This window comes from Protopterus annectens, chromosome 11.part0, assembly GCF_019279795.1.
Source record: "Protopterus annectens isolate FY-2018-M chromosome 11.part0, PAN1.0, whole genome shotgun sequence".
NCBI classification, from domain to species: domain Eukaryota; kingdom Metazoa; phylum Chordata; order Ceratodontiformes; family Protopteridae; genus Protopterus; species Protopterus annectens.
Window position 1 is genome coordinate 1,266,144,889 of NC_056745.1, and position 23,905 is coordinate 1,266,168,793.

Here is a 23,905-nt window from a genome sequence, read left to right on the forward strand (position 1 = left end):
TGAAACCATAAGGAGGGATACCATCCTGCACACTCTTAATACTCTTTGAAGGGAATTGATAAAGACGTAGCAGTAAGCCATCAACCACGGCACCTTCCTGGTAGTATGTCATATGCCAATAAAGATAAACAGTCATGACTTCCTAGAGATGAAGGTTAGGGGATTTTGCAAATGGTGGGTTTTCTGGTAGTAGTTCACCACAGAAAAGAGGTTATTTATTAAAAGAACAGGTGCAGTCCTGCACAGATTCTGTTTCATGCAGTAAACAGAGGAAATTGCAGTGGGCATTTCTCATTGCCCAGAGGGGACGTTCCATTAATACTTTCTCACCATTTTCTTTGATCTCCTGCTTTATCACCCTCTGGGTTTATACAAGAAATCCAAGACTACTGCTTGCTACTCATTGGTAGACAAGTGGTGTGTGTGGCTTCAGTGCTTAGGCCTGTGCAAGTGTCAGATACTGTAATTTTTCACGCCAGCAATGTTGTTTCTTGAGGAGAAAGGGGTAAACATCTGAATTCAGTGTCAGGTTCCTTTATTAGCCCCATTATAAGGTCTGCCTCTCACCAATGCTGTGTGTTGCTAAATGTGGATGAGACGTAGTTTGAAATGAATTTTTTTATAAAAATATGGATTTGTGAACATTTTAAACCAAAATATTGTTGATCACCACCACTAGTGCTGTAACTGATGTGAGACTGGTCGGTTCTGGGGTGTAGTGTAGTAGGTTGCCTTATTGCATCACACTTTTGTTCGTTTTAAAGCAGATGTAAACTATAGTTTGTTTGTTTCAGGTGGACAGAAGGAGACAAGTTCAGGCAATAAGCAGCAGGTCCAGGAAGATGATGAATCAGGTTCCACCTCTGAATGTGACTCAGATAATGAATCAAAACCACAGACAAACATCCAAAGAAAACAAAAGTAAGTAAAGCACTTTAATTGTGTAAATCTTTCACATTATTTCTATGTATTTATTGGATGGTAATTTGTCCATGGTAGTTTATCTGAAGGCTGGCTTCTTGTTCATATCTGACCAAAATTGCACCTTTGGATGAGTAAATTGACACCCTGAATCATTGTGTGATAAAGGCCTGCTAGAACAATCTAGAATACAGGTGCCATGTTTACTTTCTTGATGCTAGGACAGTGTTCAAGTGCACTGCATGCCTTGTAAAAGAATCTGTGCCTTATGCCACCCTAAACAGCCTAGACAACCATGTCATAGTGAATTATATGACAAGTAAGGGGATATACAGAATGAAGTTCTCCCGCCTCTACATTCAGAGTTATGAGAATAGGCTTTAAGTCTGTAGATATAACTGGTGGTGATTCACATTCTTTGAGTTAAACATCTTAGCCAGCATACCTGACTTGCAGTTGAAGTCCACTTGAGAACTTCAAGTTAAGATTTTGAGGGATTGTGGAGATCCTTTGTAGTACCAAGTATCAAACCGAGAATAACCCCTTTGCCAGCATGAAAACTGTGGTTCTTCCTTGCTTTTGCTTCTTAGAAAGTTGAGGCTGAGCAGTGAATGAATATAAACATTTAAGTTATTTCTTCCCATGATTATTTCTTACCCTTTCTCTAATTCCTCACTTGGATGGGCTCAAGTTGTTTATGACTGCCGCATTGTGTCACAGGACAGCTGAGCTTCCAGTATTTCTGCCAGTGATTTTAATGCATGCATCTGAACGTGATGCATTTTTTCTAGTAGAGTTCTGAATGACCATCTTTCAGTGGACAGTAACAAAATAATCAAATGTAAACCTCTGCAGATCAGAGTTGCATCTGAGAGAGAAACTAAGTAACTGATGCTTCAGAAGTTAAAGTTAATCAAATTTAACAATACTAAAGCCATGACATAAAGGAATTAAGCTGGGTCTACAACCCACGTGATCTGAGCTTGATTTGCACATTGATTGCTGGAGGAGTCTGACATGGGAGGATGGGAGTGAAGGTCTGACACCAGTTTGTTCACCTAGGTGCTGGCATGTACTGAAGAGAAAGGTGACCCTGACTGTGTGCTTGACCATGGCAAACTGCATTCATGTGATGGCATTTGTTAGTTGTGCACTGAAACATGCACTTCCATGGCAGAAGGGTGTTGCAGACCCTCATATCTATAAGGGGTCAGGATTAACTGAGAGAATCCCTGGGGGCTGAGTGGAAGACAGCCTACTTCATGTATCTCTCACCTTACAGTCGAGCAAATAAGCTGATTGAGGGAGAGCTAGTGGTTGGTAGGTAGAAAAGGGTAAAGGGGGGATGTTTAGATCATTAGAGTGGCACTGAAGGTGAGTTGAGTTTTCACACTTTGACTTTCTAGGCAAGCTCTCATTGTTAGTATCACTACACTGGAAATCCTCCCTTTTCTGGTATTTTCCATTAGAGAAGACTATTAGAAATTGAAAGAAGATTGGTACTATTTTCCCTAAGTATTGAATGCCTTTCCTTCATAATGCTTGAATTTTAAGTTTCTAAACAAAACTTTGTAACTTTTATCCATTTTCATGGTTTTAACATAAGACTGTGTGTGTTGCAGTTTCTTCAGAATAATTTCAGAGGTGTCCGTGCAGCGTAATGACATGTTTTATAGATTCTCTCCATCTTTTTCTTTTCACTTCCATAGTTTACCCTGTGCTACTTAATGCAAATGCAGTATGGTAGTAAAAGCTTGTCTGGCTTAGAAGTCCACTGGGTGAATACATAGTGCTTCTGCTAGATACCACATATGTGATGAGCCAGAGCTCCCTCTGTCCAGGATGGGTGAGTTGACAGTGGCCAGTTGCTCACATCCTCCTTGGCCAGCTCCTGCAGTTATTTGAGCCCCTAAGTGAACTTGTCTTGCCTGTGCCATAGTCAGGGTTTTATCCCACTACACCACCTAGCTGACGAGATTTCTTCTAACTTTGAATCTAAAAAAAGACATCCTATATTCACAACTTTAGTCTTGCTAGTTAACTCCTCTATCCCATCCATTCTCTGATAACTCACTTGTACCCTTTATGGGGTCATAGGGATTTCAGCCTATTCTGTCAAGCACTGGGCACAAGGCATTGAAGCTTATTCTGGGCAGAGTGCCTGTCTGTTGTGAAATACACATTCTCACTCATTCCCACACTTCACAGACCTGTACAGTTTGGAGAATGCCAGTTCATCTGTGGCTTGTCTTTGGTAGTTGTGGGGAAAATAGAGCACCTGGAGAAAACCCGCACAGTCACTGTGAAGATGTATAGACTCAGCACAGAAAGCATCCTAGAAGATAATTTGTAAATCCTGTTTATGATTTGGAGTTTGTAGTATATAATCTGGGACTCCTCTTATTTAATACAGAAAAGATTTAAATTATGTATATAAACTGAGGTCTCTGCCCAGATGCATCATTTTGTTGCAAAAAGTAAGTTGTTTTAATAGTGGAAAAACTTATGAAATGAAAAGGAAAAGCTGCAAAAGAAAATGAGTGTCTGCTTTTATTTATACTAATGCAGTGGTGCTTTCTGTTAGCAAAGTTAGTGAATCTGAGAATTTTGTTCTCAACAGATTGACATAGACTAGCATTCTGGGAAGAGAAGTGCAGTCATAAGAAGACAGTATTCTATTCTAGGGAAAATAATGTTAATATCTATAGCTTGCTTCTTAGAAGTCCTAGGTCTGAGACCTCCCAGAGGATTACTTTTCCATGGAGCTTAAATTATGTACTAGAAAAGCTAACTCGGTCACCCTTTGAGTCTGCAGTAACAGTTCCTGTCAGATTTCTAACGTGGAAAACAGCCTTTCTGCATGAAGTGTCTCAGAAATATAGGCTTTGTTGTGTAAAGAACTCTTCCACAAGGACATGGTTAGTCTTAGAGCAAACCCTTCTTTATGCCACCAGTATTTTTTTCCCAATCCTCAACATTTGGCAGGTATTTTAAATTGTCTGAATGTATGTAGGCAACTGATACTTGCACAATACTAGTGATACTACAAGCACCAGTCAGTTGTTTACTACAGGGAAGGGAAGGAAGGACTGTGACTAAATGACTTCCAGATGGTGGGCCCATAACAAAATGTTCTGTTATGCCTCCTTAGGAGAGAAATTAGAAGGCGTTGTTAGTCTATAGCATGGGAAGTGTGACTACCACTGTGGCCTTTTTCAAAGGAGTGACTACCTAGGCTGTGAGAGAAGCAGCTACATTGGTTATCTGTCCGTACATTTTTCCAAACGTTGCAAATTGACATCTCTTGGAAGGCTCAACTGAGTTTGTTATGCCCATTCTTCTGCAGCCGAGCCCTTCCTCTCTCTCTGGCAACTTTCCTGCTGTTGTGAATTCTGGGAATTCTTTCATTAGTTTGTATTAGTTCAACAGAGATGTAGATGAAGAACATATTAAAATTGTTTAGGAACTTGCCATAATGGTACGCATTTAAGTAGGTCATTGTTGCAATGTCTTCCAACATCACTCTTCATTTTATTCACATTCGGTTATACCTTTTCTCTTTTGTGATGTTTTTTCTTTTTTTGTAAATCTTTAGGCTACCCTAAACTCCTCCTCACCCTTTCCCCTGTAGGTTCATAAGGTATTACTATGCTAATGGTTTAAGAGCCCTTACAAGTCTTACCAGTGTAACCCGATATTACCCAATAGATGGCCCCAGGGGCAAGAGGATGGCATGGGTTTGCTATTACGTCTTGAGTATCTTACAGAGATTGTTCCTGCCCATGAGGGACATAGGCACTACCCCAGGTGTGACTTTGCAGTTCCGCGTCCATTGATTCAAATTGCTTTTGATGAGGGTCAGAGAAGGACTCTGCTTAACATGAATAGGAAGCATGTTTCAAAGAAGGAGCAATCTGAGAGACACACGTCTCTCCAGCATGTTTTGTTTGAGTCACTAAGTGTAGATCCCTAGATTGGGTGACCTTCATGCTGTTTGACTTGTGGATGTGTATTAGCTCCATCAGGGCTGAATTTGTGTGGTGTAGGTCAGGCATAGGTCACCCCTTAATTGTCTATAGGAGGCAGAGTAAAGGGATAGGACTTTTTGCCTGTCTACATAAGACATGTTTTTTACACCCTGTGTTTTCTTTATGCATAACCTCTGAGGTCTCTCCAGCTGTTGTAAGTGCCTAGTAAAGTACATGCCAAATGTTGCATTGTACTGTGTTATTGGTGAAATTAAGGCTGATTATGGTGGGACTATAATTTCTTTGGATCTGGATGCCATAATTTTACTTGAGTTGTGTCACATAGATGGGCTTTCTCACCACTGTGGACATGTGGCAGTCAAAGTTCAGGCTACTATCTATCTGTGTACCTAGATATCTCACCGCTGAGTCTACTGTTAGGAGTGTGCTATTAATGATGTAATTTGCAGTGGTATTTGACTTCCCAAACAACAAATCCTAGGCTATGTGTCTATGGACTCTTATAAGCCTACCCAGTAACCACAGACTATAGTCAAGCTCTGTACCTTCTGTCTGTGAGGTAAAGACCTTAAGCATTATGCCAACCCCTTATCAAACCCTGTGCTTTGTGTCTGTGAGGTAAACACCATAACCATTATGCCATTTTCTTCTAGAACATTCCACCTTTCTTTTCCATCTACCTCTTCCTTGTCTTTTGTTTCTAATACCCCAGACCTGTTTTCATCTCCATGTGTTTCTTTTTCATTAATTATTTTTTTAGAATTCATCTAGTGCAGGTTTGTCTCCCTGATCCAAGGTTCAACTCCTTGAATTGTCCTATTATTTAAACCACTTTTTAATGATCCTTTGCATATTCCTCCATTGCAATGCATCTTTATGTCATCTCTACATTTCTGCCACCCTTTTCGCAGATAGTAGCACATCTTGTATGTTAAACCCATTCTAGATGGTGTTGTTTACCTAAGGTTTCCTAAAATTTATATTTTGTCTTCCTGGGACTTTAAATGGATGTTAGGAATTTTAACACCGTCTCCATTTGAACTTGCTGATACACTGTATATTATGTTCATAGGTGTGTACTAGGCTAATGGCCCTGGGGCCTTTACAAGCCTAGCCATAGGATTACCCTGGCATAGTGCCACCTGACCTTAGTTCCCAGTGCCTCTGTCTAGTAGAGCCACAACGATCTAGTCTAGTAGAGTAGATGCCCTCATGGAGTACATCTGTTTAGGAGCAGCCCATCTTGAATCTTCTGTACCTTTCTCTTCAGCTTCTTTTTAATGAGCTCAAACCCCCACCAAGAAGTCAGCTTCACAGTCCATGGATCATAAACACCATCCTATCTCGTCTCCAAAACCTGATCCTGCCTTAGACCTGCCTGCCAAACAAGTGTTAGGATCTGATGCCTTCGGATCAGACAACAGGGATGTCAAAGTCTCCTTGGCATCGCAGTCCCCATTTCTCTCCAGAGCCAGTTTTCCCTAGCCTATGATCTCCATTCTTGCAAGAGAAACGCAAAAGATTGTCTTGCACTTCGTCTGTCATGTCCTGTCAAAGTCTGTCTGAAGCAGATGTGGATAGGATGAAGAGGAAGTTCCTCAGAGCTCATATCCAGATGAGGTTTTACCGTCACCGTCTCCCATTGGATCTGTGAGCCTTCAACCTGCATCTCATAGCATCTCTCCTTTTCTGATGAGGCCACCAATTTTGGAGCCCTCTGTCTGAGAGTCCCAAGAGTTGAAACGCTGGATCTGAAGATAGCTACATCTTCGATCCTGACTTGTTCAGTGCTGATCATCCTGGATCAGGATGAGTCTTGGGAGCTGAAGCGTCGGCTCCGTATCCTTGGGAATACCTTAGAATGCGAGGTTTTTAGAACTGTCTCTTCTGTAGATGTTCTTCGTGTTTCACTGTTGCAGTCATTACATTTGGGTAATCTGCTGGCAAGTTGCCCTCAATCAGCCTTATTAACAAAGTCTTGGGTCCTGCGTTGGTTGCTGTCCCTTCTTCCATGACGTCAGGTCGTCAGGGGTATAAAACATACAGCCGACGCCATTACATCAGTTTTTCTTGCCGTGTGGTGCCCGAAGCAGAAGCAGTTCGCAAGTGCCAGTCGGCTGACTCCTGAAATTTTCATTTTCAAGTTTCAGAATCGAAGTCTTCAACTAAAAGTTAAGTACCCCATTGGGTAAACTTTTTCTTGCTCCTTACCGATGTCAGTAAAAGTTAATAATTGTATTACTTGTGGGAAGCAAATACCTCATAAGGATTTTGATTTGTACTGTTTTCCTTGCCTAGGCCCTGACCACGATGTTCCTTGCTGTCGGTTTTGTGCTTTATTTAATCAGCGCACTATCCATCGTCTGTACATTTTTGCTTCTAAACATTTCGGTTCTCGGTTTAATTATCCAGAAATGACATCGGTTAGCCGTCCGACTACAGGAATACTGAAAAAACGCAAAGAAAAAGACAGAGACAGGCCGTTGAGATCCAAAACTGCCGATGACGCTTCTCCCCTCTGCCTCTACTCTCCAAAGTTCTACTAAAAGTCAAATAGGACAAACCAAAAATGATTTTGATTGCTCCAGACTGGCCTCGCCAGCACTGGTATCCACTCCTATGCAGTCTGTCACAAATTTCTCCATGGCACCTGCCTCAGACACCTTCCTTACTGTCTCGGCAGGAAAACCAAATTCTGCACCCTCAGCTCCAAACATTGAATCTTGCAGCTTGGCTAATCATTTAAATCCCCACTTAGCATCCCTCAGCAAATCCATTGAGGTCCAAAACTGCCGCCGATGCTTCTCCTAAGCCAGTCGCCAGTTCGCCAGTATTCGGTGAGGCGCTTTTGCAGCCCCTGATACCCGCTACTACTGATTCACAGGCCTCTACTGAGACCCATTCGGAGTCCGCTATGCTGCGAGATGTTTCACCCAACCCTCGGATGTCTCTACCTTGGATGGGTCCACAGCCGCTGTGCAGGCACCGGCTTCTGAGGGTGTATTCAGGCCTACAGATTTGCATATTAAACCGACACCACCTTTAATATTAAGGCCAAAATCTCGATCTGTGTCTAAAAACTGACACCCAGGCCACATGTTCAGGCCCCTATGCCTAAAAAACAAATGATCAAAATGGCTGAAGATTTAATTACTCTAATCAGGCGTAGTCAACCCCCCCATCTAAGAGGCTTAGGGCTGAACTTGACTATGAATCTTCTGAACAGGACTCTGTTTCTTCTGACTCTTCTAATGAACTGGATTTGTCCATACCTACTTATGAGGACACTGATGCAGAGGATTCCGTTCCTTCTGCTTCTCCCCCTGAGGATTTTTCATTTGGGGAAACTTTACATACCGTAAGGGAGCATTTCCACTGGGAAAGTCAGGATTTCTCTGAATCCAAAAAGAGGCTTAGGGATTTCCTCCTCCTTCCTCAGCATAGGCCTTTGGCTATACCTCCTGTACTAGATATTGTTGATGAGTTTTCAGAATTCAGTATGGCCCCGGATTCCCTGCCTCCGGCCCCTTGTAAACCAGATAGATACTACAGGGTTCCTGACTCCCACAAATTCCTTTTCAAAAATCCTGTTGCGGACCCTGAGACCATTTCTCAGGGGCCCAAGGGCATTAAGGCTTCTACTGCTAAAAATACTACCCCTTCTGATAGAGACTCCAGGGCGCTGGATAGATGGGGTAAAAAGGTTTATACTTCTGCCACCTTGGCAATCAGGGCTTTAAACTGCCAACTCCATATGTTAAAATATCAACAGCATATCATGGGACTGCTTAAACAGAAAATGAGGTTGATTTCTGACTGTGTGGAAAATAAGGATTTACAGTATTTATTGCATTCAGCTGAACAAGTTGGAAAACATACTTTGCAATGTGGTTTTGATTCTTTGGAGGCCTCTTGCAGGGCTGCTGTTACTGGGTCTGTGCTTAGAAGGCATGCTTGGCTTAAGGAGCAATCTCTGCCTGATCATGTTAAAGCAAAATTGTTGGAAGCTCCTTTGCAGCAGGACCGTCTGTTTGGCAGTAAGGCTGAAGAAGTTCTAAAAAAAGATGGAAGATAAAGCTAAATCTATGCAAACTGTGAAAGATTTCTTACAAGTACAACCTCCAAGATTTAGTAGGCACTGGCCTGCTAAGAACTGGTCCTTTCCAGTTCCTTCCAGAGCCACTCAAGCCAAACCCAGGCATTCCAAAAGCACCAGGTTTCAGCCTCAAGGGACTTTCAGAACTAAGCAATGGGGTGCCTCAGCTTCCAAATCTGGAAATAACAAGACGCCACCCTATGGTAATTTCAATGACTTTCCTTTAAAATTACCAAGCATTTATCTCTTAGTTGCCCCTTTGGGGGGAAAACTGGCTCTTCATGCAAAAAACTGGCAACTTATAACCCAGGACAAATGTATTTTAAATATAGTGTCCCAGGGATACAGATTTCATTTCCACACATTGCCAACCCCAGACGGGTGGCCAGACCTGCCCCCAAATCAGTGGGCAGAGGCTCAGAAACAAGTACTTTCCCTCCTAAACATGGGGGCTATTCAGCTAGTACCAGAAGAGGAAAAGGGACAAGGTTTCTATTCCAGACTTTTCCTAGTACCCAGAAAAGACAAATCATGCCATCCAATTCTGGACCGGTCTACTCTAAGCACCTTTCTGGACATTCCAAAATTCAAGATGCTGACTCTTCACCAGTTACTTCCTATGCTAGGCAAAGATGCCTGGTTGGATTTAAAAGAGGCTTACCTGCATATCCCAATCAGGGTATCTTGCAGAAGATACCTACGCTTCAAAGCAGGCTACACGCACTATCAGTTCTCTGCATTGCCCTTTGGTTTATCTACTGCACTCAGAGTATTTACAAAGTGCCTAGTTCCAGTAGTTGCATTCTGCAGGGAAAGAAATATTCAAATATACTCATACTTGGACGATTGTCTAATTCAGGCAGAAAGCCAGGACATACTTTTGAATCATCTGGCCTTTGAAAAAGGGTTCTAACTTGTCTGGGGTACACCATAACCGAAAAGAAATCACACCTGGTACCCTGTCAACAAATTATATTCCTGGGAGCAAGCTTGAATACAACTTCCCAGATGGCTTACCTCACACCAGAAAAACAAATTCATTTGACAGCCTACTTCAAACAAGTGGCCACAAAACCCTGCTATCTGCAAGACAAATACTGCAAGCCTTTGGGGTTCATGGCCTCCTGCATTCTTCTAATTCCATATGCAAGACTGCATATGAGGAGACTTCAGTGGTACTTGAAAGGTTTATGGAGTTTATTGTCACAGCCTGGAAACGATGATTCCTGTCATACCTTGCCTGCAACTAGAGTTCCTATGGTGGGCAGAGGCCTGCTACCAAAATAAGGGACTGCCATTCACACCACCCCCTGCCGCCCAAACCCTAGCAATAGATGCATCAGACTATGCATGGGGGGGCTCATCTGGCAGGGAAGTGTATTCAGGGCAAATGGAGCCCAAATCAAATGCACCTTCATATCAATCAAAAAGAAGTGCTAGCTGTACAGAATGCACTGACAACCTTCAAGGATTACCTTCATCCTGGACAACTAATGGTAAAAGACGGACAACACCACGGTTATGTGGTACATAAACAAGCAGGGGGATACACATTCCTACCCCCTCTGCAGACTAGCCATGGCATTGTGGAACACTGCCTTGAGCTGTCAAGTACAACTGCAAGCTCAATTCCTGCCAGGAAAGTTGAATATTCTGGCAGATGAACTAAGCAGAAACCTCATGGACCCACATGAGTGAAAACTGGAACCAAGGATTTTCAACATGTTGACAAGCAAATGGGGGGGAGCCCAGACATAGACCTGTTTGCCTCTCCCCAGAATTACTAATTGGACAAATTTTGCGCAAGGACCCCCCACAAACAAGCCTGGAAAGTGGATGCTCTGTCGTTCATCTGGAATAACCTATCAGTCTATGCCTTTCCCCCTCTGCTCTCCAAAGTACTACTAAAAATCAAACAGGACAAACCAAGGATGATTTTGATTTCTCCAGACTGGCCACACCAACACTGGTACCCCCTCTTGCACAGTGTGACACGGTTATCTCCATGGCACCTGCCTCAGACTCCTTCCCTGCTGTCTCAGCAGGAGAATCAGATTCTGCACCCTCCGCTTCCAACACTGAACCTTGCAGCCTGGCTAATTACTTAATCTCTCCTTTACCATCCCTCAGCAGACCTGTGATGGATATCATTTTAGAGGCAAGGAGGCCTAGTACTAGAAAATCTTATGCTGAAAAATGGAAAAGATTCTGTGCCTGGAACCATTCTCAAGGGATGAGCACAGCAGTGCCCAATTTACCCTCAGATTTTACAATACTTAACTGAGATGCTTCACAAGGGCCAGTCTTTTTCCTCCATTAAAATCCACGCCTCAGCCATTTCAGCTCATTATAACACAGAACCTCCCCTCTTCTCTCATCCACTGCTCAAGCAGTTCCTCAGACGGGCCACAAATTTGAGACCATCCAGGAGCGCTCCAACCCCAGCATGGGACCTTAACTTTGTCTTGGCGAAACTCACTCTACCTCCTTTCGAGCCAGCTGCTACTGCAGACTTAAAATTTCTTTCTTGGAAAATAGCTTTCCTTTTAGCAATCACTTCAGCGAGAAGGGTATCTGAGTTACAGGCCCTTGTTAGCAGTGGAGCATTTCATCATCTTTCATGTGGACAGGGTGCCCCTCAGAACCAATCCATCCTTTATGTCCAAGGTGGTATCCAGTGTGGCTCTTAATCAGTCCATTCATTTGCCAGCCTTCTTTCTCAATCCACAGAATAAAGGGGAATGGATACTGCATTCCTTAGATGTGCACAGACAACTTAGATTCTACTTGGACAGGACTAAACCTCAAAGGAAATCTCAACTTCTGCTGGTGGCATTTGCTGCAGGGGCAGAGGGGAAGGCTATTTCAAAGCAAACCATTTCTAAATGGATAAGCCATTGCATTCATTTCTGCTATAAGCACCATGAAAAAACTATTGTCCAGGGGATCAGACCTCACTCCACCAGGGCTGCATCTACCTCAACAGCCTTTCTCAGAGGCGTCCCTACCAGGGACATCCTAGAAGTTGCTGTCTGGAGTTCTATACATACTGTCACCAAGCATTATCATTTGCCAATTTTCTCTAAATCCAGAGCTGGCTTTGCCACTGCAGTCTTGCAGGCCTCCCAACCATAGCTTTGGGAATCTACCCAAATGTAATGACTGCAACAGTGAAACACAAAGAACATAGTACAGTTGTGTACACTTACCATAAATGTAGATGTTCAAGTGTATTCACTGTTGCAGTCCTGGTTAACCTCCCTCCAACCCCCTTAGTTCTTTTGGCTATACCTCTGCTTTCCTTTACTATGCTTAAAAGCCTTTTTGGTGTATTTGCTTTTTTATTGGAGGTATATCTTTGTGCTTTTATGTTTAATTGCTTCCCATTAGGGGGGCACCTGACATCTGGGGCAAGAAAAACTGATGTAATGGCATCGGCTGCATGTTTTATACCCCTGACGTCATTGAAGAAGGGATGGCAACCGACGCAGGACCCAAGACTTTGTTAATCAGGCTGACTGAACTGAGGGCAACCTGCAAGCAGATAACCCAAATGTAATGACTGCAACAGTGAATACAATCGAACATCTACATTTATGGTAAGTGTACATAACTGTACTTTTCCTGGCCTCCTGCAGATCCTGAAGCATGTCCTCAGAAAAAGGTGTCTAAAAGGGGTCAAAACCTTAGCACCTGCAGTGTCAACTAAAGAGTGGACAGGTGAGGATGGATGAGAGACCCCTTTTCCTGTGTGAGTAGGTCTACCATGTGAGGTAAATTGTGATGATTGCCTTGACTAAATGCAAAGAAGAGGGAACCAATGCTGTCTGGGCCAAAAGGGAGACACCAACATGATTTTGGTAGCATCCTGTTCTATTTTGAACAGGACCTGTGGTATGAGAGAGGAAGGGGAAGGAAGGCATGGGGAAAAATCCCCTTCCAAGAAAAAGACAGGTCATTCACCTTCCAGGCCAGAGGTCATGGGAGTCTGGTGTAAAAGAGAAGAAGCTATCTGTTCAGAGAGGATGCAGTAACCATCACTTTAGCTAGGCGAGTTTCTGAACTCCAAGCACTCTCCTGAAAATCATGTTACTTGATTTTCCACAAAGAGAGGGTCACTTTAAGTGCTAATCCATCCTTTCTGCTCAAAGTAGCCTTAGAGGCGAGCATCAACCAAGTGATCAGTGTGCCTGTGTTCTTTCCAATTTTTTCTAATAAAGGTGAATGCATGCTTCATCTCTTAGATGTGCAGACAACTTTGATTTTTATCTTCATGAGACGAATGTTATCAGTTGTTTGTTTCCTTTGCCCACCAATGGATTGAGAAAACCAGTTTCTAAAGTTACTCTTGCAAATTGGTTAACAGATTGCATTTCATATGTTTGTTCTCAACAAGGTTTGTCTTTGCTAAGACTTCCAAAAGCTCATTCCACTAGATCCATGACTACTTGACCTGCCTTCTGGATCAGGACTTATATTTATGCTTCAGCCACTTGGTCTAATGCTCATACCTTTATTGCTCATTACAAATTGGATCTCATTCCAGGGGCAGAGCTGCCCTTTGACTGTGCGGTACTCTGGATTATCCTTCATTGAGGGCCACCCATCATAGCTGGGAACTCTGTCCTATTCATTGAGGAATGAATGAAAATGACATAATCAGATATGAAAGTTATGTACTCATCATAACTGTGCATGTGTGTTGTCCATTTTCATTCTTCCTCAACTTCCCCACTTTTTCCCCTCTCCATTTCTTCTGGGAGTGATTTGATAGAAATATCGGAACTACTGTTCTTGTTTGAGCCTCTATTCTGTCTTTATCTTTTAATGTGTGCTGTAAGCATCTTTTTCCTGACTGAGCAGCAAACTCGATTAGAGGTAAAATGGGGTCTGGGGCATTATGGATAAAGGGAGGAGCTCGACAGTCAGATCTAATAGTCTGAATGAAATGCATCTGAGCTGGATCAGAGACCCATTCAGTTTGGAAAAATGTAAATGGACAACACAAATGCATAGTAATTGTGAGTATATAACTTTTTTAATTTTTAAAATCATACAGTGACATTCCAAGTCTGACTTTGCTAGGAGTCTTTTCCATGTTTTTTTAACACTAATGTGGAGCTACCTGCTCTTCAGTATAGAGTTTGCACTCTTTGCAAGCAAAAGCATGCTGTTATCACAACTGTTTAAAAACATTGCTGTTAAACTGATTTGACTTTTTTTAATCTCCCACAGTATTATTACGAAGATTCCTAAAGGCCTTAATTAAGTCTCTCCTAACAAGTCTAAAGTAAACCAAATTCAAATTTCTGTGCCTGCAAAGATTTTGCAGCTTTTTTGCTGCATTGCTCCTGGTGAAGGGTCTGTATTATATTTTCGAAGTCTGAAAACTTCGAATCTCATATGATTTATTTTATTTATTTTATTATTTCTTTTATTTTACATTTGTTGACCGGGCTAGTCTAGCTTGGATATATGTCCATTTTCAGTAGAGGCCTGGGAAGAAAAGCTCCAAAACAGTATTAATTTAATTGAATAAAAGATACAAAGCATCTACTTTAAGAAAAAACATTATAACACCAAGTAATGTAAAAAAAAAACACTTTACTATAGATTTAATTTAAGTTAGTAGGTGAGAGGAAGAAAAAAGGGAAAGAGAAAACGAAATAATATAAAAAAGTGAGAAAAAATAAAAATATGTCGTTTAAAATAATGTTAGAGATGGTGCAAAGATTAAGAGCATTAGATGTAACTGTAGAAGAGTATAGCAGATTTAGAATAGTGGGTTAGATATAAAAAGCAAAAAGAAATGTATAGCTGAATATCTATCAAACAATTTATATACATAGATGCTCACAGGGCATGGCATATTACAAAACTCTGAGAAGGCTAGTTTTTTGTTATGTAGTAGTTTGATAGGGTACAGAAAATACTGAGTTAAAACAAGAAGAAAAAAAATGTAGAGGAACGTAAACAAATAGTGAAGGAAATAAGAAATGGATATCAGTGTTAGGAAGTTTTGAGGTATTTTAGCAAGGAGAGAGGGTGTCAATCTGGTTTAGAACATGTACATAACCATTGGGATTTAAGGAAGACTCTTAGTTGGTTCTTAAACAGTGGGGTTGATATAAGGGTAGTTAGATCATTTGGAAGTCTGTTCCAAGTATTTCCAACAAAGTTAGTAAACAGGCAGTCACCAGATTTGTTATTGGATTTAAGGGTGGCAACTAGTAACTTATTTGCTGAGCGTAGAGCTTTTAGATTTATATAAGGACTAATAAGATTGCAGAGTACAGGAGTATTAGTGGGATCGTACAGGACCTTGTGAGTGATGGTAAGTTGTTGAAAAAGAACCTGATTTTGAAATTCCAGCCATCCTAGCTGTTTCAGATTTTGGCAGTGGTGGGTTCTAAAAGGGGAGCCAGTGGCAAATCTGGCGATGTTGTTATAGGAAGTTGCCAGCTTATTTAGATTAGTTTTAGACAGGTTAGTATATATGGGGGAGGCATAGAGTAGGGTGGAGATTAGATGGGTTTGAGCAATAGTAGTCCTGGCAGAGGGTGTAAGAAAGGCTTTAAGCCTGTAAAGGAAGCCAAGTTTTCTATTAACTGCTTTGATAGTTAAGTTTATGTGATTGTCATAGTTAAGATTATGATCAATTGTTACACCTAAGAGTTTGGTAGTTGTGTCGGGTGCTAATACAGTGCTATTATTTGATGTAATTGTGAAATTAATATGGGTAGACTTCTGTGTGGGAGTGAACAGCAATAGTTTAGTTTTTTTTTTTTTTTTTTGGGTTAAGGAGGAGACAGCATCGATGGAACCAGTTTTCAACTAAGGTAAGTACTCTTTAGTACTGGACTGGAGTTCAGCTGAAGAGGCTGCGGCACAGATTAAAGTCGAGTCATCAGCATATTGTATGCAGGTGGTATGAGAGTGGGTAGTTTTCAGATCATTAATGAAAATAGAAAAGAGGAGAGGTCCCAGAATGGAGCCTTGTGGGACACCCAGAGGAACTGGGAGCTGAGTAGATAGTTTGTTGTCCCAGGGGACTGCCTGTTGTCTGTTACCTAGATAAGACTTAAACCATTTTGACTGCCTGAGTATATAAGGAAAGTGATTGTAGTGTATCTAACATTAACTGATTAACCATGTCAAAGGCTTTAGAGAGGTCTATAAAGAGAGCAGAGGAAAGCAGGTTGTTATTTCGATTTCTATTAATACAGTCAGAGAATGATAAAAGAGCAGTTGTAGTGCTGTGGAATGGTCTAAAGCCATGCTGGCAGTCAGCCAGTAGCTTGTTTTGTAGGAGATGCTTGAGTAGTTGCTGGTGGATACATTTCTCCATGATTTTTGCTAAAGCAGAGAGTATGGCAATGGGTCGAAAGTTAGTGAGTTCAGTTGAGTTACCACCCTTATGCAATGGAATTATATGTGAAACTTTCCAAAGAGAAGGGATGGTACATTCTATAATAGTTTTGTTTATTAAGATGGAAATAGGGTAGGCTAGTGCACTAGCTGCCATTTGCAGATATTCAGCTGGGAGGAGGTCAGCTGATGGAGTACAAGGTTTAAGTTTTTGGAGAAGCTTATGGACAAGTGATGTTGGCACTGGTTGTAAAGTAAATGCAGGAGGATTATTAGCTGTTGAGGGTGGTATAGTGATGCTAGCTGGGGATAAGGTATTTGCTAGTGATTTAACTGATTCTGAGAAAAATCTGTAAAATGTGTCTGCGATTTGGATGGGAGTGTTTTGAGTCAAGGTAGAATGGGGTAGGAGTTTTGGAGTGACCTGGATGAAGTAGCCTGTTGATGCTTGACCAGAATTTTTGTGGATTATGTGGTTGGAGTTTATGGTAATAGTTTTTTTTGTCAAGAATAGTTTGTTTTTTAGTAGTGTTTCTGAGCTGTCTAAAGTTTTGATGGTCTATAGGGTCTTTTGTATATCTCCATTTGGACCACATCTTATTTCTCTGTAGCATTTTGTGCCTGGTCTCTTTGGAGAGCCAAGGAGCAGGTTGGTTCCTGGTCCTCACTGTACGGGAGGGGGCATGGTGATCAAGAATTAACAGGAATTTGGAATTAAAGTATGACACTTCTTCATCAAAAGGTAGGTATTTTAGGGGTGACCAGTTGTAAGCTTTGACCTCAGCTAGGTAGTTGTCTGGGTTTAGATTTTTTTGTTCCTTGTAGTCCTAAAGGTAGTTTGGTTGGGTATAGTGGTCTTTTGTCTAGTTATAAAGGTAAGAGAGTGGTCACTAATATCATCAGGCAATGTACCTGTTTTATGTAGGAGAGGATTACTATTAACTAATATCCAGTCTAAGGTTCTTTTTTTATTACTAGGTTTGTGGGTTCTGGTAGTAGAGGTGATGGTTTGATAGAAGCCATAAAGGTTTATGTGAGTAGTTGGTTTGGCTGAAGTACAGCAATCAATATTAAAATCTCCAAGGAGTATTGTTTCTTGTGGGAAGGATGTGGACAACCAGCTAAGTGAATTTTCAAGAGTATTAATGTTATTACCTGGAGGAATATAGGCACAGTTAATGTTTAAGGATTTATTTGTATTAATCTGGAGCTTAGTGATTAAGATTTCTGCATTGTTAGGAGTGGGATGTTGAGTATCCAATATAGTAATTTGTAATTCAGATTTATACAATGTTGCTACCCCACCGCCTTTTTTGTTTAGACAATCTCGCCTCAGGATATTATATCCAGGTGGTATTATATCATCGTTGCTAGTTACTGGCTTGAGCCAAGTCTCTGTTAGACATAGGATGTCAAAAGAATATAAACCTAATAATGCATGTAGCTGTGTAATTTTATTGTTTAAACTACGTATGTTGAGGTGAGCTATGAGAAGAGAGTTGGGGCCACTAATTGGGGTTTCAGAGGTGGTATGGAATGATTGGGAATTAGTGATGGAGTTTTCTGGGCCTGGATTAGGATGAATGTCCCCATGTAGAAGTAGGTGTTGCTGTGGTGTATGTGAATGTTTTAATAGTTTAGAAAAGTTACAGTTAGGTTTTCTCAGTTGGAGGTACCTAATGTGGCTTAATCTATGAAAGTGAGGTAGAACGTATGATGATGAAAATGTGTTACAATGAATTAGTGGAGATGAAAGGGAGAGAGGAGTCATTTGTTTTAAGGGATGTTGAAAACTAGTATGGTTTAGGTATTCATAACTGGTGAGGATATGTGATACAAGTAGAGAGGGAAGAATTATACGAAAGAGGAACAAGTAAAAGAGTCTAGGTATGGCAGGGATAGACATGTTACGATGAAAGGAAAGCTAAGGCAGTGGGATGAAAAATTGAGTAGCAAGGAAATGTAATAGGCGAGGTTGTATAGAGAGGGTTAGATAGAGGGAGGTACTAAGTAATTAGGAGTTAAGTGTTAAGTATGTAACAAGATAGGGTAGTCTGTAGGTTGACATGGAGTGAGGGTGGGACCAAGGAGGTATAAGGTGAGATGTAGTGGGGGGTGGGTGAGATTTGGGGGTAGGGGAGCGGAGTGAGCCCGCAGGGCGAACGGAGCGGGTTAGAGCAAGTGAAGGAAGAGGTTCCAGAGTCAGTCTGTGACCAGCAGATTATAGTGGAGCAGTTAGAAGTTCCAGGTTAGAGGTAACACAAGTTTAAGATAAACAGTGGCAAGGTATATAGGGCTGGGCTAAAGACTACAGAAGGAAGGAGAGGGACAAGATAGAGTAGAGTCAGATACACTTGACTCCATATGAGCGAAGTTTTCAAACTTCGAACGTACAATATAAACAAACTAAAAAAATAAATAAAACTACCTGAACTCTCTATGCAGGGGGGCAAGCCCCCCTGCACCCTCCGCTACTTAAATATACCAACTCTGAGAGCGGACTACATTGAAGTGAAGGGAAATATTCCCTAGGCCGATCTCCGTTGCAACGTTCGATGTTTGAAAACTTCGCTGATATGATGTCAGTTATATGAGATTCAAAATTTTCAAACTTCGAACTTATGACATAAACCCCCTGGTGAATACTCTTGAAATATATCCTTACTTACTAGCACTGGACACAAAATATATGCAAAAAGATGCATTGTATTGAATATGTGGTGCAATTAATGCTGTGTAAATGAGCATTAGAACCTCTGCAGTCCTAGATGAAAGAGCATGTCTTACAATGGCTTTTTTGCAAATATTTTGAATGTGGACATTGAATTTATGGTTCTTTGGAAATTAAGATATTTCAATTTTTTTTATAATCTACTTTGTGTTTGAGTAGCCCTGTTTATTGCTTTAGGATGTTCCGTTTTCCTTAAGGAAATGAATGTCTTCTCATTTTTTGGTGTTCAATTCAGTGCTGTTTTGCTTGACCTAGATTATGAGTTTGTCTATTTGAGTGCATGGTACATTTTTGGTAATTTATTCCTGTGTAATTGGTAGTATCTATTAATGTCATCTACAAATTCAAAACAATAAGTGGTAGAATAAAAAGGTGCAGTATTCATGAACAAGTTGCACAGATATGGACCCAGTGCAGAATTCTGTGATAAGTCTTTGCAAACATGCATATTCCTGTAACTTCGAGGTAGAAAAAAATTATAGTTATAGACCCTCATGTGCGTGTCACTTCACATGTTTTGTTTTGTAACAAAAGGGTCGCTGTAAAACATAATCCTTCCTTCATTATTAACTTGGTTTGGGAAGTCTGCTGAACTAGTCCGCATCTCCAACTTTTCTGTGTGCACTACCAGAGTGATGGGCTGCATCTGTTGTATGTGTTAGATGTTCACTGGCAAGTAATATACTATACCAGAAGTCATGTCTTTAGAAAAAAAATGGGCAGTTGCCTCTTAGGTGAAAGAAAGCAAAGGCCTATATGTAAACAGATCATATCAAAGCAAGTGGTCCACTGTATTGCATCTTTTGCAGTGGCAAATGCAATAAATAAGCATTCTACTAGGGCAGTACAGGGATAGCCACCTGGCGGTGTAAATCTTGGCTCTAGATGACTGTCATGGCTGAAGTGATACCCGGACCCCATATGCAAAAATGGGAAAAAGAGGTTGTTGATGGATTCTACTAGGGCAGTAGCATCATTGACATGTTATTTTAGAAACATTTCTGCATATGGTATTTTGAAAGTTGCTCCTTGGAGAACTGCTCATACCCTCTCTTAATATTACAAGTTGGAAGTACAGTCCAGGGGTAGGTCAGGATTTTGTCCTGGCTATGCTACAAGAGATTCTGCAAATGCTGCTGCCCAGGGATATCCAAGTACTGCTTTAGAACTTACTCAAATGTTACCTTTCCTAAAGAAGATAGTAGAGCTTTAAGGTATTCATCATAACTTTGTACCGTCAAATAAGAGTCACTAGCAGTGAAGTTTTCCTCCCTTATTCCCCTTGTTGGGAATTGTACGTAGTTATTATGATGTTATAGTTGTGCCAGTGTTTATTTTTTGGATTTGCTAACATTAACATTGGTGTTAGCAGTAGATTTTGCCTAACACAAGTATATGACCCTGTAATATGCCCTAGCTCAAAGTACTGGAGATTGATGAAAGGCATATACTTATCATAAAGACAGAACAACTGCATTGGCGCTCACATGGAATACAGCCATTGCTAGAAAAATTCTGCTGCATCATAAGAGAACTGAAGGTGTATAAACTCAAATGTGATTTGCGTTTAACAGCAATCTGTCCTCAGAGTATATTGTTATGGTAAGTACTTTGCACAACTGGTTTTTTTCATGGCACTTATTTTTGGCCCATTTTCAAACTTTTTTATTTTAGGTCCTTCATGAAGGTTTCCAGTACGGTCTGTGAGGAAGAAGAGAGAAACGTTGAAGAGGATAGTGAAGTAAGCAGTGATGAAGATCAAAAAGAGAGTGAAGTTGATGAGGCCAGTGAAGAGGAGGAAGATGAAGGATCAGATACAAGTGGCTCGGATTCTGAAGATGAGGACCAGGAGGTGGATAGTGATGGTAAACCTACATGTAGAAAAAATGTCTGTCTTCATTTTTTGCTATGTTTGAGAGCAAGCATTTTACATTTTTGTCCTCCCTGGTTATTTTTGCAGCCACTACACTACTTGTGTACATTATAGTCCTGTTAGAATCTGTAAATGTCAACTGACCAAGCTAGAATATGTGCATGCAGTAGGTCACTGGTTGCATTAAAACCATTCCAAGAAATAATGTATATCAAGATTTCTAGACAAAACTGCACTGTGATTACACCCTAAGTGAAGCAATTGCTCCGTTGAAAATAATTCTTCAGAGATTATAATCTCTGATTTTTAACAAGCATTTGAATGCCCTACAAGGTCAACAGTGGATGATGTGACTGTAAACTAGTGAAATGACTAAGGTAGGTCAGTCGAAGTTATAAAAAGTTGTGTAGTTACAGGGAAAAAAGTACAGTGATGCTCAGTTTACAGTGTTGCTTATTTAAGATAATCTGAAACTTTACTAAATATATTAAGAGTTTGTAGGAAAAAAGTAAGCAGTAGGAAAAGGGAGAAAAGTGAGTTACTGATAGGAAGAGATGTGTAATAATGGAGATAGTGGAGTATGAAGGAGGAAAGGTAGATGGGTTGCTGGAAGGAGTAGTACCAGTGTGTCTGCTGGTAAACTATTGCTGTATGTTAAAAGTGTCATACAGGAGAAATTTGAGAATTAGAAATTTATAGATGTGAGAGTGTTCAATCTCGCCGTTTGTTCTTACACATGGGGTCGGAGCCGATCCTCGGCTCCGAGTCGGCCGCTTAGCAAAGCTTTGCATCCAGAAGAAGCTCGAGACCAACTATCTACCTCCCACAATTCCCTCTGCCTTTAACTCAGAACTAGTTTTCCGCTGCAACCGATCGCATCGTTCTACAACAGCTCAGACCAACTGGGAAAGATAAGATAACTTTTCTTGAATTTTTCTTCGAAATTTTTAGGATTTCTTGACTGTTATTTAGTATGTGTGTGTGTGTAGGGTCTGGACATTCCTTTTTTCTATTATATATAGTATATATATACATATATATATATATATATATATATATATATATATATATATATATATATATATATAGTTTAGGTTTACTTTAGGGCCTACCCCACTACTGCTAAATCTTGGATTTGATACCTGTAATCTATTGCTACTTGATAACCTATTTTGACAGTGTTGTATTAGTGTACTTACTTTTTCTTTCAGAATGTCTGAGAAAGCTAAGTCAGGATTTAAGAGGTGTCAGTGTGGGCAGAAGATGTCTGTCACCGATAACCATAGCTCCTGTGTCCACTGTCTTGGCCCTCTCCACTTACAGGAAGACTGTTCTATCTGTCATTCCTTTAGTGGAAGGGTCATGACAGATAGCTTATGGACAGAGGTCTTTTGAAGCCTGCCTTCCAGGAGGCTCTTGACAAGTATGACCAGGCTTCTGGATCCTCGAAGGAGTCGAAGACATCGAAGCCCAGGTCATCGGCTCCGAGTTCTTCATTTAAGGTTCGTTCACCGGTTCCACAGACTTCGGGGCCGAGTGTCGAACTTCTGTCTGTCACCGAGCCTCGAGTCTTGGAACCGGTGACGGAGCTTCCACCTCCTGCTCTGTTGAGGTCGGCACCGTCTTCGATTCCTTCGACTCGGTCTTCCAGGCCCCTCTCCGACACCGACGTAAATCGTGTGGTGCAGAAATTAATGGAGAACACGGTCCTGTCCAAACTCTTTGCAGTCTCCTCTCAATTGGTGTCGAGACTCGAAGGCCTTCCTTTATCTCTATCTGATCCTCCTCCGAGGCCTGCTCAGCCTTCGGAGCCGGGAGACGTAGATCTGATGATAGTGGAGCCCTTGGTGCCGGAACCATCCCTTTCTCGGTCGGCACCGTTGACCTCGACTCCGTCGGAACCATTACCGGACTCGCAGAGCCGACGATCTATCCTTGGTTCCGGGACCGAGAGTCGAACCGATGTTTCGGTGCCGACTCTCCCCCTCGGCGCCTCGGCACGGATCACTTCGGCTCCGTCCTCGGGGTCGATGCCTTTGGTTTCCACGTCGGAGATACCTCCGCGTTCTTCGGAACCGGGGGATTCCTCGGCTCGGGGTCCAGGGGCCTTCGACCTTATGAGGAAGGTATTGTCTTCTCAGACAACCACTTCAGCAGATGCAACTTCTCCCTCCCATAAAGGTCCGTTGTCTTCTTCTGCACCCACGACTACACAAAAGCGTCGAGCACCAGTGTCTCAGCCACTCCCAGAGGGAGCCCCTTCTTATTCGGAGGCTTCATCGGATGCCCCCACCTGATGACGTCCCGAGGAAAAGATTGTGCAAGAGGAGGCACTTGGATTCTCCACAAGAATCCTTAACATCAGATACTGACTTGGATGAGTCAGAGGGGTCCCCAAAATCACCTACAGAGGATGTCTCTTTTTCTGACATTTTGGAGATCCTGAAACAGAGAGGTGATTGGTAGGCCCTACCCCCTTATGAGGATGAGTCTGTTCTGCTGAAGGCATTTGGTGCTCGCCCTTCTTCCTCCTGGGTCACTCCGCCCTTCGACGAGTTAATGGAATTGATTGCTCGGAGGGCATGGGAAACACCTGACACAGTGGAACCAGTTCCCAGGAAGCCTAACAAATATATAACTGCCCCTCAGGATAAGTCATATCTCACCAAGGGAGTTCCAGTGGACGCTATGGTGGTGGCAGCTGCTACGAAAAAGGAGATGTCTGAATCTTCCTAGTCTGTCCATCCTCCTAACAGAGACTCTAGGACCATGGACAGATATGGGAAGCGCATTTTCAGTTCAGCGACTTTTTCCATGCGATCGCTGAACTACTTGACACACTTCACAAGATTACAGAGGGATCTAGTCAAAGAGTTGGGAGATACCCTCCAGGGTAGTACAGATGCTGCTGTCTCGGATAAGGTTAC

General features: G+C 41.7%; 1 protein-coding gene across 1 annotated transcript in view; it reads left to right on the top strand.

Annotated features, from left to right (window-relative positions):
- RBM28 (RNA binding motif protein 28) overlaps positions 1 to 23,905 on the top strand; it is a 1,154,212-nt gene that overhangs the window by 434,798 nt on the left and 695,509 nt on the right. Inside the window, exons 7-8 of the mRNA XM_044088621.1 lie at positions 795 to 921; positions 20,780 to 20,970. Coding sequence (XP_043944556.1) covers positions 795 to 921; positions 20,780 to 20,970 — 318 coding nt within the window. The remainder of the gene's footprint in view (positions 1 to 794; positions 922 to 20,779; positions 20,971 to 23,905) is intronic.